This window comes from Carassius gibelio, chromosome A2 (genome assembly GCF_023724105.1).
Source record: "Carassius gibelio isolate Cgi1373 ecotype wild population from Czech Republic chromosome A2, carGib1.2-hapl.c, whole genome shotgun sequence".
Taxonomy (NCBI): Eukaryota; Metazoa; Chordata; class Actinopteri; order Cypriniformes; family Cyprinidae; genus Carassius; species Carassius gibelio.
The window spans coordinates 16657099-16671696 of NC_068372.1; the positions used below are offsets into that span (position 1 = coordinate 16657099).

At 39.3% G+C, this 14598-nt stretch overlaps 3 protein-coding genes across 5 annotated transcripts in view; 2 read left to right on the plus strand and 1 right to left on the minus strand.

The window, feature by feature from the left end:
- LOC128028918 (cohesin subunit SA-1) overlaps window positions 1-1081 on the plus strand; it is a 37035-nt gene extending 35954 nt beyond the window's left edge. Inside the window, exon 34 of the mRNA XM_052616258.1 lies at window positions 3-1081. Within this exon, the coding sequence (XP_052472218.1) occupies window positions 3-26 (24 nt within the window). The 3' untranslated portion in view covers window positions 27-1081. The remainder of the gene's footprint in view (window positions 1-2) is intronic.
- Window positions 1075-7697, minus strand: LOC128028927 (propionyl-CoA carboxylase beta chain, mitochondrial). Its single transcript, XM_052616280.1, has 15 exons — window positions 7412-7697; window positions 7204-7323; window positions 6018-6086; window positions 5858-5914; window positions 5629-5742; window positions 5245-5355; window positions 5047-5155; window positions 4850-4970; window positions 4634-4715; window positions 4420-4543; window positions 3798-3905; window positions 3566-3666; window positions 3103-3201; window positions 1459-1558; window positions 1075-1365 (listed from the first exon to the last, which is right to left on the minus strand). The coding sequence occupies exons 1-15, from the start codon at window positions 7652-7654 to the stop codon at window positions 1244-1246; spliced, it is 1680 nt and encodes a 559-aa protein (XP_052472240.1). The 5' UTR covers window positions 7655-7697; the 3' UTR covers window positions 1075-1243.
- Window positions 7698-8474: 777 nt separating this feature from the next.
- Window positions 8475-13692, plus strand: LOC128028931 (E3 ubiquitin-protein ligase MSL2-like). 3 transcript variants are annotated; one of them, XM_052616296.1, is made up of 2 exons: window positions 8475-9408; window positions 10151-13692. In XM_052616296.1, exons 1-2 carry the CDS (start codon window positions 9267-9269, stop codon window positions 11629-11631), a joined length of 1623 nt encoding a protein of 540 aa, XP_052472256.1. In that variant the 5' UTR covers window positions 8475-9266; the 3' UTR covers window positions 11632-13692. The 3 variants fall into 3 exon arrangements, with proteins under 3 accessions (XP_052472256.1, XP_052472272.1, XP_052472263.1); XM_052616312.1 differs by having other exon boundaries at window positions 8498-8566; XM_052616303.1 differs by lacking the exon at window positions 8475-9408 and adding an exon at window positions 9464-9976.
- Window positions 13693-14598: the final 906 nt, after the last annotated feature.

Below are 14598 nucleotides of genomic sequence, written 5' to 3' on the forward strand. Positions count from 1 at the left end.
AGGGTTTCACTATGCCCATGTTCTGAGGGGCCACAGCAGATGGAAAAGGAGCATTTGAAGCGATCAAAGGCCTGAAGAGACAAGCACTGGTGTCCAGGTTCTGAGATTCTGGAGCAAACCCTCGACCATCCTCTTTTATCAGATGCCACATCAGAGGAGCTTTTATTCAGCCAGAGATTATCCAGTCATGTCACATACAGGGATGTGATGGTTTTTTCTTCTTCTGTTGTTCAAGTTCTTTGTCAGCTCATTTGAATCGCACTGGATGGAATTTACATTGTGGTACAAATTTCTCATGTAAGAACATACGGTCCTCTATGTTCAAGATGTACATATTTGTGTTTATCCATCCTACTATGTATATGCCCTGTACAGTTCGATTATGAAGTCACTTTTACTATCAGGTCAATGAATGGATTCTTCCTACCAAAACAAGCAGTTGTACATGTTGGTCAAACGTCAATCAGTCTAATTTTACATAAAAAAAACACTAAGTAGACATAATTATGGAAGGAAGTTTAAAGGAAGATTAGAAACATTTGGTCAGTGTTAAAAATGTTGTTAATATTGTCAGAAAGCCAAAAATCTCTGTGACAGTTGTCCTGATGGGGCATTCCATTACATGTGCTGTGTATTTTGGCTTGCAGAAGCATTTGAATGGTCAGTATTTTCTTTCCAGTAGATGTAGTTTTAATGAGGTGAGGTTTATTTGTGTCAAATGTCTATACGGCAGGGTTTCCATCAGTTGCTCTGGTCCGGGGCTGCTGTGTGTGCCAAGTGTTGAGTGTGGCCCGTTCAAGTATTGCCTCCGTTTAAGTGCTTTATCATCCTGTGCTATCAAGAAGTGAAACGTTATCCTGTCAACAACAGGATATCCTCATTCCCCCACCTTGAGCCCCGGTTAGTTTTGCTAGCGTACCTGTAAATTGTACATTTTCAATATAAAATGATTTTCTTTTGTACAACCTAGAAACGACGTACCACTTTCCCTTTTAATGGAAAACTGTTCTAAACCTTTTCTTCAGTGAACTTGTGGAAAACTCACTTTTTCAGAAAAAACAATTAAATCTGTAATCATGAATCGTGGGAGTGTTTATTGATTTGAGAATGCTTAAATAATAGGATAATGCATATGAGAGAAGATAAGGCACAATGAACCATGTGGAAAAACATGATATTGTTGTCTTCAATCTAACCACGGATACCGCTGTAAAACGCTAGAAAATGAGTGTTGAGAAGAGATTTACAAGGGAATGTTTGCGTGTTTTTTCCAGGGGTTGGTCTGCTTCTTGCTGGCGAGCACCTCCAGGTCTCTACAGATCCTCATGCGTGTGGTCGAGGGCTGAATGATGTCATCCACAAAGCCTGTGAAATACATTCATTAATATTTAGCGATAATACACAAACAGCAGCAGAGGCGAGCGCATGAATGAATGTGTTGTGTGTCTGGTGATGCACCTCGGACAGCAGCGGGGAAGGGATTGGCAAACTTCTCCACATATTCAGCTTCAGCCTCGGCTTGATTCTCCTTTCCTCTGAAGATGATTTGTACAGCACCCTTTAAAAAAAATGTAATTATATATTACTATGTAGCACATTTAAGAAAATTTTTTTAGGGTTTCACACTTTCGGACCATTCAATTTCCATTGAATTGTCCAGTAATTGTGATTACTGGATTTTTATTTTTAATACATTTCACTAACAATAAAAGCCAAAGAAATGCATATCCTAGACGAAATGTAGTTATACCCGTATTTTTCGGACTATAAGTCGCACCTGAGTAGAAGTCGCATCAGTCCAAAAATACGTCATGACGAGGAAAAAAAACATAAGTCACACCGGACTATAAATTGCATTTATTTAGACCCAAGACCCAAGAGAAAACATTACCGTCTACAGCCACGAGAGGGCGCTCTATGTTGCTCAATGTAGACTACAGAGGCACTGAGCAGCATAGAGCGCCCTCTGGCGGCAGTAAACGGTAATGTTTTCTCTTGGTTCATGTCAAATTAATTTTGATAAGTTGCAGGACCAACCAAACTATGAAAAAAAAAATTTTTTTTTTTTATATATATATATATATATATATATATATATATATATATATATATATATATATGGTGTGAAAAGATTTAGTTGTTTTTAAAAAGAGCCTCTGACAACAGCTACGAAATAATGTTTAAAAACAGTAATATTTTGAAATATTACAATTTAAAAACTTTGAAAATAGATTTTTCGTAATGTAATTTATTCCTCTGTTGTCAACGCTACCTGTAGTGTATCAGTTTTTGTTTTTAGTTGAGTTTTGTTAGGGGATTTGTTTTAAATGTTATTTCAAAGAAATCTGAAAAAAATCCAGGTGTCCACAAAATTATTAAGCAGCACAAATATATGCACAAAATGATTTCTGAAAGATCATGCGACACTCAAGACTGGAGTAATCAGCTTTGTCATCACAAGAATATATATAAAAAATATTCAATTAAAAAACTGTAATGTTGGGCAGTTCATTGTTAAGCTGTTTTGGAATTAAAATGAATTACATTTTATCATTTTATTAACTAAATGCAGCCTTGGTGAGCATAGGATGCTTCTTTCAAATACAGTGGAAAATCAGTGAGCGTCATTGTTGCTTTAGTGTCACTAATGGACACCCAGCAGAAACATTTATAGTGTGTATTTGAAACAGTCAACGTGAGATATGATCTATGCCATCCACAGTCAGTCCGCAGCACCTGTTACTCAACTCAAAGCGTGAGCCTCCTGCGTAGAAATGAAACGGACAGCAGCATAGTGATCATGGCTGCAGTGTAAGTGTAGAACAGCAGAGATCTGTGAACACTCAATTCTGTCTGCTACTTACAGTCTTCAGGTTACAAGAATTTCTTAACTCTTATTACAGACTGCTGGAACACAGTTTTCTATATGAGATAGGACCAAATTTGATCTATTTATTTAGGCCAAAAGATATCCTGAGATTGAAATGCAGCTCAATGGAGGGGTTTGGCTTAAAAGCTCATAAATGCCTTAGAAAGCCCCAGAATTCACTCACAGTACACATTTATTATGCATTAGTGCATTAGCCATGTCTTCAGGTTTACCTTTGCACCCATCACAGCGACCTCAGCAGATGGCCAGGCGTAGTTGACGTCTCCTCTCAGATGTTTGGAACTCATCACATCATAAGCACCTCCATAAGCCTGGAGACAGAACATGCCATATTCAGCACACGAGACAGTTAGTACACACACACACACACGTTTGTTTTTGTGAAAAGTGGGCACATCCCATACGCGTAATGGTTTTATACTTTAGAAACTGCATATTCTATGACCCTACACCAACCCTAACCCTCACAGGAAACTTTGTGCATTTTTACTTTCTCAAAAAAAATCATTCTGTATGATTTATAAGCATTTTGAAAAATTGGGACATGGGTTATGTCCTCATAAATCACCCTCTCCTTGTAATACCTGTCTCATACCCATGTCATTATACAAAGTTGTGTCCTGATGTGTCACAAAAACACACACACACACACACACACACAATTCTGCCTCCTACCTTCCGGGTGATGACAGTGATTTTCGGAACGGTGGCCTCTGCAAAAGCATAGAGCAGTTTGGCTCCGTGTCTGATGATGCCTCCGTACTCCTGAGCTGTGCCTGTGGAAACAGAACGTTCTGTCAGTGTCTGATTTATAAAGGGAAACACGCTGGTAATTCAGGATAGAATTAATTTATAGAATAGAAAAAACTGCAAAGTTAAGGTTCGGATAATGAAAGTTTCTAGACACCTGGCAGGAATCCAGGCACGTCCACAAATGTGATGATGGGAATGTTGAAGGCGTCACAGAAACGAACAAAGCGAGCCCCTTTAACAGATGAATTTATGTCCAAACAGCCTAAAAACACAAGACAAATCATACATTTTTTTTTCTATAAAGTACAATGTTTCTTTTTTTTTTTTTTTTAAGTATCTTATTCCCACCAAGGCTAAATTTATTTTATATACACAGTAAAAACACTAACATTGTGAAATAATTATTACAATGTAACTTTTTTCTATTTTAACATTGTAAAATGTCATCCTGTGATGGCAAATCTGAATTTTCAGTAGCCATTTCTCCAGTCTTCAGAAATAATTCCAATATGCTGATTCGCAAACACGTCTTATTATCATCAACGTTAAAAACGGTTTATTATTAAGTTAATTTTGGAAGAAACTGATTCTTTTTTTCTTTTCAGGATGTTTCGACAAAAAGCTCAAAAGAACATTTATTTTAAAAAATTTGTATGAAAACATAAGTCTTTGCCACTTTTGATCCTTTGGTGAATAAAGCTAATTAAAACAACACTACCACTCACTGATCTCGAACTTTTGATAGGTAATAATAGAATAGAATAGAAATCACCAACCAGATGCCACTTTAGGCTGGTTTCCCACTATGCCTACAGTCCGTCCATTCATCCTGGCAAATCCCACCACAATATTTTTGGCGTAGTTGGGCATAATCTCAAAGAATTCTCTCTCATCTACTATCTGAAAGAGTGAGAATACAACCAGAAGAACTGTGTGATGAAATTTGACCTGACTGTCTGAATCATTTCAGATCACAAAAGATGTACATACACTGTGAACAATGTCCAGCATGTCATAGGCTTTAGTGCTTTCAAAAGGAACGACAGTGTCCAAACCAGGAACCGGCCGGTCACTGAGGAACATAAATTGACATGATAATAGAAGATTGCATGTGACTGAAGACACTGATAATTAAAGACCAAGATAATTTGACTGATATAAAAAAAAAGAAAAAAAAAAAAAAGTTATGCAACAACAGTTTCTCACTGAGGATCATGGCACTCGGTGACCGGAGATGGGTCTTTGTTGCTCAGTGGGAGAAAGTTGAAAAAGTCTCGCAAGTTCAGAAGGGCATCAACGTCATTCTCAAAAGCCCGATGAGCAACACCTGAAAGAAAACAAAATGCCAAACACGGTCACAAAACACGTTCAGATGGAAGCACAGGCTTAATAAAACGACCTACCTGACACTGTGGTGTGGGTTTTCGCTCCACCCAGCTCCTCCTGGGTAACGTCCTCATTCGTTACAGACTTTACCACATCGGGGCCTGTGATAAAAAGATAGGAGGTGTCCTGCAAGCACAGGCCACTTCATGAAACACGAGTGTGCCATCAGGGATCAAGAAACCTGCAATTCATTTAATATGCGTCTATATTCTCACCTTGACCATGAAAGTGAAGTCTGTGAGAGCAGGCGAGTACACAGCACCACCTGCACACGGGCCCATGATGAGAGAGATCTGAGGAACTACACCTGAGGCCATCACGTTCCGCTGAAGAACACAGAACATTCTCCTCTCTTAGTCCTGCAGTATATATACACTAAACATTTTTCTTTGAATTTTACATTCAAAGAATCGATTATCTTTAACAAAAATATATTCTATATGCAGCACTACTGTTTTCAGCTTTTGCATCACAGAAGTAAATTGAATTTTAAAACATAGTTGAATTACTTCTGATCAAATAAATGCAGTCCTGGTGAAAGACTTGGGTTCGGTAGCGCATAACTCAAATGTACAGCTGTGTTAAAGCTTTCAGCTCACCAAGAAAATGTCGGCATATCCTGCGAGGGACTCGACGCCTTCCTGAATGCGGGCTCCGCCGGAGTCATTGAGCCCGATTACTGGAGCTCCCATCATCATTGCCTGGTCCATGATCTAGAGATTCAGTTGCAGAGGTTTTGTGTGAGATCTCACCGTTTGACAGCCTTACGCCCGTGTTTAAACAAAACCACTGTAGCCAGGTCCGACGACGCTCGGCAACCAACCTCACCTTGCAGATCTTCTGAGCGTGAGCTCCTGATAAACTGCCTCCAAACACCGTGAAGTCCTGAGGACAGAAGAGCATTTCACTCATGAGAGCAGAAGTGAGATAGTAATAAATAAGATATTTTGTAACTGCAAACACCGATATTCGAAAGCTAGTATCATACCTGGCTGAAAACATACACCAGTCTGCCATTGATCCTTCCCTGTCCGGTCACCACGCTGTCTCCTGGGTACTGAACACACAGATGCATGAAAAAGACATGTGATTAGTGTCCCTCATTTACATTTGTTACAAATACTAATAAATAGGTTATGCTAACATCTAAAATGTGTTGTTAGAGATAAAAATGTAACTGTGGGTATATGTATACAACAATGATGTTGTAAAAATGGAAAGTTTTTCCTTAGCGTTTTGCATAACGATGTCTATGTTGATAAAACAAGTCCACATGGATCCATGAAGATTACTAAAAAAGGCTGCATTATGCATGCCAAGCCAGTAGTTACTTTTTTTCAAAAATACAAATAAATAAACTCTAAATACTTGTGCACATACACAATCTTCATGTATTCAAACACCTAATATGCATGAGCATGACATCACCATGTTCTCAAATGTGTATTTTTGGAGTTTACACAGAGACCATGACTGTATTGTTTTCAATAACTTGCACCGTTTTTAAGTTTTTAGGCCCCCAAACCACCAATGTCGTTTGAATGACTGACCAAAATGCATAAGCTTTCTGTTTTTAGTTAAAAATGGTTTTGTGTAAACACAAAATACAGTAACTTGATGAAGCCATTAGTAATGATAATGCTATATTTGAGCTGTTACCAACCTTCCTTCTCCTTGCTGTATTACTAAACATGCACCATTTAAATACTTTTTAAAAAATGTATATTGTTAGCTATTTATTAACACTTAAACCCCTTAAAATATCTAAAAATATCTAAGCTGATATGTGCCTCTGGTATTTCTGTAATGTACAACAATAAACTATTTTCCACATACACACACACACACACACACAAATATATATGTGTTTTTGGGTAGCATTGTAATTTTAGTGTAATATTATCATGTGAATACAATTACACTTAATTTTTTACTTATTGGGCTCCACTGCAAGTTTGCCCCCTAGTGGGCCCCGGGCCCCAGGTTAAGAATCACTTAAGCCATTTACTTTTTTTTTTTTTTTTTTTTTAAACCTTTTTATCTTTTAAACTGTTCAACTAAAAAAATATATTTTATTTAACGCTATTATTTCATAACTCATGACATGCAAATGTAAATATTTCTGATGATGTGTTACGTAAATTCTTTGACTGGAAGGGGTTGGGGTGTCATACCTTATTATGATCTGCCTCCATGCCAAAGTCAGAGCAGCGATGCTCCACAAACATGTCATACTCCACAAACGAGTCCGGGTCCAGCAGGAGCTCCAGTCTCTCGCGCGCTGTCAGCTTACCCTGCACACAGCAGTTCATGGCTCTTCAGACTGTTGTGCTTTCATTTCTGTCAGCTGCATTCATTCTCCAATAAGTTTTCATTACTCACCCTTTTGTGCTGTGCAGCTATCCTCAGCTGTCCTCCTCCTATAAGCGCTGCCTTTCGTTTCTTCTCGATCCTCTCCTGCACAGACAGATGCTTGACCGAATAGCATCTTGCATTTTGAAAACCTTTCGCCTGTGTAACTGCCCCGGCGGCAGCGCCGTGCGGAATCTGACCTACACTTTTAAAAGAACATTTCAGACCATGTAGCAGTCCCAGGCTGCTTCGCATTAACGCGTAGGTCGCCATCACACCTTCACTGAGGGCACATTCTGTCGAAAAGAGGTCGGTGTCTTCAGCCAATCACCAAAGAGTGTGTACTTTTTACAGCCAATCACTACCCGGTTATTGAAGAGGGCGTGAGTGAGTGAACCAATCACCGCAGAGATGTGTGTGGTTAGGCGAACTTGATAGATGTAGTCCGTACCTAATGTCAACCATGATAAACTACAGTTCCCATCAGTTACTCGGTTGTTGTGAAAATACACGATTTTGAAGAAAAAAAAAAACTACTGGAGCTGTTCACACCCTTGGACTAAACATAGCTCCTAATGAATCTAGATACTGAATGCATTTGAAAAAAATAATGTAAGGCTAGATTCGTTTTAAAAGTAAAAATGAATGAACATTATCCTCTCTATTTACATTTATAATTTATTTCCTTCTTTTCCTTCCTTTTTCTTCTTTAACTAAGACATCAGATATAATAAACAAGTTAAGAAAGTAGTCAATTTATAGGATTCCATTTACATAAGATCATAACAGGGGACAAGAAATGGCTAAGAAAATAAATAAATAAAACACACATTTTATTATGGGTTTCCATAAATACATAAACATTACTGAATAAAGTTGTAGAAAAAATAATAAATAATGACATATTTGTCAGTGCGCTTAAAGTGTAGTAACATATTGTTTTCTAAGGGAAAAGGTAAAGATGAAAGGTTTTTTTTTCTTAACAAGGTGACACTTCCAGAAGACGTGGGATAATGTTTCAGGTTCATTTTGTCAAGCGTGTGGTTAATACAGTCAGACACTAGAGGGCAGTAATCACTGCAGGCCGTGTTTAATTCCGCGAGCTCTTTTACTTTTGTTGGTATTGTTCCTCTCAGGATGCAAAAGTTAACAGAGGAACGAAGCTGGCTCTTTGCACAGGCTAATGTATGTAAATATGCTGTAGCTCAGTTGAACGCTACATAAACATATCCCTCAAACGTAAGGTTATCGCACTCGGTTAAAGAAAGAAAAGCGCTCTTATTCAGCAAGACGAAGAAAAGTCAGCAATATTAGCTAGCTAGCGAACAAGTGGACAGCGAACCGTGATCTGTTCTGTTAAGCCTCATGAACAGCCGCTGTGTTGGAATATTTCAAAGATTATACTTTTTTCTCAACTGAGACTGTTTTTCCAGTTCGTATTTGTGGACTGATCATTCGCGAAGCTCGTGCCACCGACAGTACAGCTCGAGGCCTGTTGTGCCTCTCAGTAAAATGCTGTTTATTGTCCAGTCCTTCTTGTCTGTGTGCTTTATTTCAAAGTGTAGCGCTCTTTCTGTTGAGGCTTTTGGGATCTGACACGCATGGAAAGCAGACTTTAGTCGGTGCTATACCGCCTACAGCACCTTATTTTCTCCAGACTGACCGTCTCTGGAGGATCTTCGAAATATTGAGCAAAGATTTGACATGTTAACAAGCAGACGACTCAGAACTGCTCATCTGCTTGCGAGTCATGTCAAACTACACTCTTTGTGTGAGGCGTTGGCTCAAGCCTGGTTGATTGTGTTCTCACAGTTATCGTCCATCAAGACTGGCTCAGAGTAGCCGATCAGCTTCTCTCGTCCCGCTGTACACGGACCTCGCGGAGATGAACCCGGTGAACGCCACCGCGCTGTACGTGTCGGCGTGCCGCTCTCTTCTGCAGTGCGACCCGATGGACCCGGGTACATACGGAGGGTTGTTTAACGTCTTGCCTTTCTTTAGAGACTCCCTATCCTGCTTGGTGTGTGGTAAGTGCCTTTATGTATGAGAGTCCGTGCTATGTTTTCGCAGTAAATTTGGCATTGGTAAGCAACACGCGCAGCGAAGTTGAAGTATCGGCATTATCATTCATAAGTTTGCACTACAGCGCAGTTTCGAGTGTCTCATGGCTTTTATTAAGCGTAATATTTTCTGAATTAGTAGTTTTTAAATTTAAATTGTATTTTACTATTGAGTTGCTACACCACAGCAACGAAACAATCTCCGCTTCGGGGTCATATGGTCAAAAACTGTATCAACAAATCAGCATTCGGGACCGCTACTGTGTGCTGCAACATTGCCCGCCCACTTTTCAGAAGCCTCGGTCCTGCTAGTATTTTTTCCCGCGATGTTTTGGACAAGTCTTCATTCGAGTTATGAGCTATGAAACAAACTAAACAGCTGCAAGGGGAATCATAACATTTGGTTTGGAGGAAAAAGTATTTGAAAATTGGACTTCAATCTCATGAAGCGTTGATTTAATGATTAAATAAAAACGATGGATAAGTATGGTATTACATTTTTAGAAAATGTGGATATATCACACCTCTATAGTAGGTGAGTCTTTAATGGTTTATAATTTAATTGTTAAAAATCAGTTTTCTCTATGGAGACAATTAAAAGGATTAAATTTTTCTTTCAGAACTTGACTGTTGCACTCAGAACTAAATATAGTAAGATGTTAATTAGCTATGCTTAATTGCTTTAATGTGTTGTTTGCTTTCTATATAGGGAATTTGCTTCAGGACCCAGTTGCTCCAAAAAACTCCTCCTGCCAGCACTACGTTTGCAAGGGTTGTAAAGGCCAGAAAATGTTTTTAAAGCCATCCTGCAGCTGGTGTAAAGACTATGAGCAGTTTGAGGAGAATAAACAGCTCCAGATTCTGATCGACTGCTACAGGAATCTCTGCGAGTGTATCTCAGTGTGCGTCACATCCGAGCAGAGTGCCTCGGGGGTCAAGGGTTACCCCGAGGTCAACAAGATACTGGAGGAGGTGTTGGGGGTGAGTCAGGAACAAGAAGACCTCAGTCCTGGCAGAGACACTTTGGATGTTCCTCATCTCAAAACAGAGACTGACTCTTCACAAAGCTCTACTGATGTCAACCTGACTGACTCGGATAAACCCTCTGAGCAGATCCCAGCTGAACTAGAGACCCCTGAGCCTGTCAGGGCTGACGGACCTCTGAAATCTGACTCATCACTACACATGGGTGCTGTCACTGTTAACGCAAAGTCCAAAGTTAGTCAAGAGACAAGCAGTGAATCGTTGCAACTCAATGCGGAGAGCACAAGCGTCCTGGAAGACCTTAAATCTGACATTACGAGCAAGGATGTATCATGCGGACAGACTAAAGCAACACCAGAGCCATGTCAGAACTCATTACAGTCCCAAACCAGCGGCGCCCTCGCGCCAGCACTCCCTCCGCAACCTCAGACGGGCCTGACTTGCCTCGCCACAGCCCACAGAAAAGTGCACCTGAGCCGAAAGCGCTCTCGCTCTGAAAGCGACAGTGAGAGTCTCCAACCTCTGGCCATCACCAGCCTCATCCAGGGGCCATCGGTAGCAGCCACAGTGCCGCCTAATACAGCATTTGAACCGAAAGCGCCCTCCCCACCTGCTGTCGTGCTCACTAACGGAGGCGTTTTGAAGGTTAATAAGGCTGTGCTGGGTTCAACAAAAAATATCCAGATAAACACAGACCTTGGTAATAAGAAAGTTCAGGCGAAGTCTAAAGTGGCTGTCCCGAAGGCAAAGGGAAAGGCAAAGGACAGGCTGCTGTCAGCTAGCGTTTTAGCAGGACAACCAGGACAGCCCCATAAAGCCGTGTACAAAAAGACACAAGAGAAAAAAGGCTGCAAGTGTGGACGAGCCACCCAGAATCCAAGTGTTCTTACCTGCAGAGGCCAAAGATGCCCCTGCTACTCCAACCGTAAGGCCTGCTTGGACTGCATCTGCAGGGGCTGCCAGAACTCATACATGGCCAACGGGGAGAAGAAGCTGGAGGCCTTCGCCGTGCCCGAAAAAGCCCTGGAGCAAACCAGACTCACTCTCGGCATCAACCTCACCAGTATATCTGTGAGAAACGCTGGAACGAACGCTGCAGGAGTTCTCGGCCTGTCCGCGGGCTCCCCTATGGCCTCTTTCCTCACGTCCAGCACCGACGAGGACCAGAGCTTTGAAGAGGCTCTAGAGATGCATTTCGACTGTTGATAGCTGCCCTGCTACTGATATCTCTCCCAGCCGTGGCCGATTCCTGGTTTATGTCGAACAGAAACTGTTTGCCAAAACTCTAGTCTGTAGTTTTCATGTTCAACCTCTACCATAACAAACAAACACACACTGCTGTAATGGAAAGTTACTGTGAAGCTGTATGGCACATTTTGTTATTCTGAAGGAATTGTTTGCTTCTGTGTGGCTGTTTTATTCACAATGAACTTAGGATCTGATAAAAGGCTGTTCTTTTTCTTTGACTATTCAATGACCCCAAACAATGAGTTCCACTAGTGTGATGAGTTTGTTGGGTAACACATATAGCAGCTCATTACAGACTGTCCAGAAGCAGTGATTAATGTGTCTACATTCTGTGGTGAATTTATTCCCCAAATTAATTTAAATATATATAGCTTCTAAACATTAATTGAAGGTAAAATTATATACAGCTATGTGTAATGCCTGTTTAACCTCGAATAAAATCACAATTTACTAATGGTGGAAATGTAGCACTTAGTCCCAGTAGTGTTAACTGGTTTAGACACTGTCCTGGTTGCTATAGTGATCACTTCCTGTGTCACATCCTCCAACTTTTGGTTATGGGACTGGGTGTCCCATCAGGATATAGATTTATTTTATTTTCTTGTTTAATAGATGGTTCTTTGTTTTTCTGAATGGAGAGTAATGGCGTATCAATTATAATTCATCATGTTCCAGGTTTGAAAGAAAGACATTTACATTCCTGTGGTTTTGTAAGGATGATGAAGCACAAATTTGTCACAACAGCTATGTTTTTCTGACTTCGAGAGTTCATTATATCCTCACTATTGTTCATTGTTAGTTCAGACTGAGCTGACTGTTTCATCAGTACAGTACAGTGGGGAAAATATTTATTTGATCCTCTGCTGATTTTGTAAGTTTGGCCACTTACAAAGAAGTGAGGGGTCTGTCATTTTTATGGCAGGTTTATTTTAAGGTAGAGGTATAGTGCACACAACTCAGGAGGGATGTAGATCCACTACTCTTTACAGATCCTATCTAAATCCTTAAGGTTTCTTGGCTGTTGTTTGGCAACTAAAAGTGTCAGCTCGCTCCACAGATTTTCTACAGGATTGAGGTCTGGAGGCCACTTCATGACCTTAATGTGCTTCTTCTTGAGCCACTCCTTTGTTGCCTTGGCGGTATGTTTCGGGTTTTTGTTATACTGAATGACCCAGCTTCAGTGTTCTGGCTAAGGGGAAGCAGGTTCTCGTTCCAAGATTTCGGTCCATTTGCCCCTCAATGTGGCCCTCAAACTTACAAAATCGTCAGGGGATCAAATAAATATTTTCCCCACTGAATCTACAAAGATTTCTTAAACAAGTGAATGTAAGAGTGTTCAGTGTGTTGCCTGAGAATGTATTCATGGCAGTGATATTTTTAAAGCAATATGAAAAACAAAATGATAGATAACCGTATTTTTAAAACCTTTTCCCCACACAGTCATCATATTTGTTTAGATGCAAACTTTAAACGAGTATTTCAAGATGTTTTGTTCTTTAAACTTTTGCCTGAGCACCTTTTAGCACCCAGTCATGCCTCTTTACTATGATCCTGATTAGTTGTGTTTGTCTTGCAATTGTGTTGTGATTCCTGTTCTAGGGACCAAAACTAGAAATATGTGTCGAGAAAGGTCAGTGAACGTGTGTTTACTGTTCTACTGCACCATATTATGTCTTATGTAATGAAGCAGGGTAGACAGTGCTTCATCCGTATCCTTAAATATGCTTGAAAACTCTATCAGTAGGGCTTTGACCAAAAATGGAAGAATCGTTTAGTTAAATCTTGGATCTTAGTGGGATATTTTGTTGTATTTTCAAATCGTATAGTTTTGGTATTGTTGTTTTATTCCTTCCTTTGCTTTTCAATGGTCATTACTTGAACTCAGATTTTAGTTTCTTGATTTGTGAATTACTGGAGAACCTCTTATTGCTGGTTTATTCACTGCCACATTGAACTAATGAAAACTGCAGAAAACAAACAAAAAAATAAATTATAGTTTTTTATTTCTTGTTTTTCAAACCGTTGTGTCGTGTCATGTTTTGTCTTATGCGTAACAAATATGATTAAGACCTTCAGTAGGTTTCATTGTAAAGCTTGGCATACTCCGGTTTATAGTTAATAGCCATACTTCTCATTAAAATATCAAAATGCTAATCTTTTGGTATAAGGACAATTTCATAATTTGAATATAATGATCAGCTAAGGTTCACGAAGACAGTGTATTAGGATCATTTCATCCTGCCCTTGGGTATTATCTATTGTGGTGCCAAGTTGGACAAAGTTCACCTGAACTGGCAAATCAAAGTCATCCTTTAACATGTCTCTCCAAAAACAGATGGTCCTCTATTAATAGCTACTGGATGTTATCTTTTAGGTTTTATACTGTTTATACAATGTATTATATATACAAATTTTTATTAGCTCTCTGTAGATATGATGTATATTATATAATGCAACAATAAGTTGAGTATCTCTTAAGTTTAATGACAATTGTATTATTATTATTGTATTATTATTGTTATTTTGATTCTGTTAAAAAGACATGGCCTACAAGTAAGGCAACATAACCTGCTATTTCAGTTTAGAATAGAATATAAAAGAGCTTTCCAGCTCAATTTTTTACTGTTACTTCCTGTGAATTGTCAAATAGCATTCTGGGAAATGTAGTCTTTATCATTTATTCTTACCGCACATAATCATTGCACACTGTGCTAACAAAGACAATAGTCTAAGTGTAATACCTTATTTAATGGACATTCATTCTCACTAATAAGGTAATTTCAGTTCATTTCATGCAATTGATGAAGTCCTTAAGGAAAAAAAGTCAAAATCTACCGTATTATATAATTTCATACTCCAATACACACACACAAATCCTATTAAGTCTACACTTTTAATATACCTGTGTAATATGGTAATTTTTAG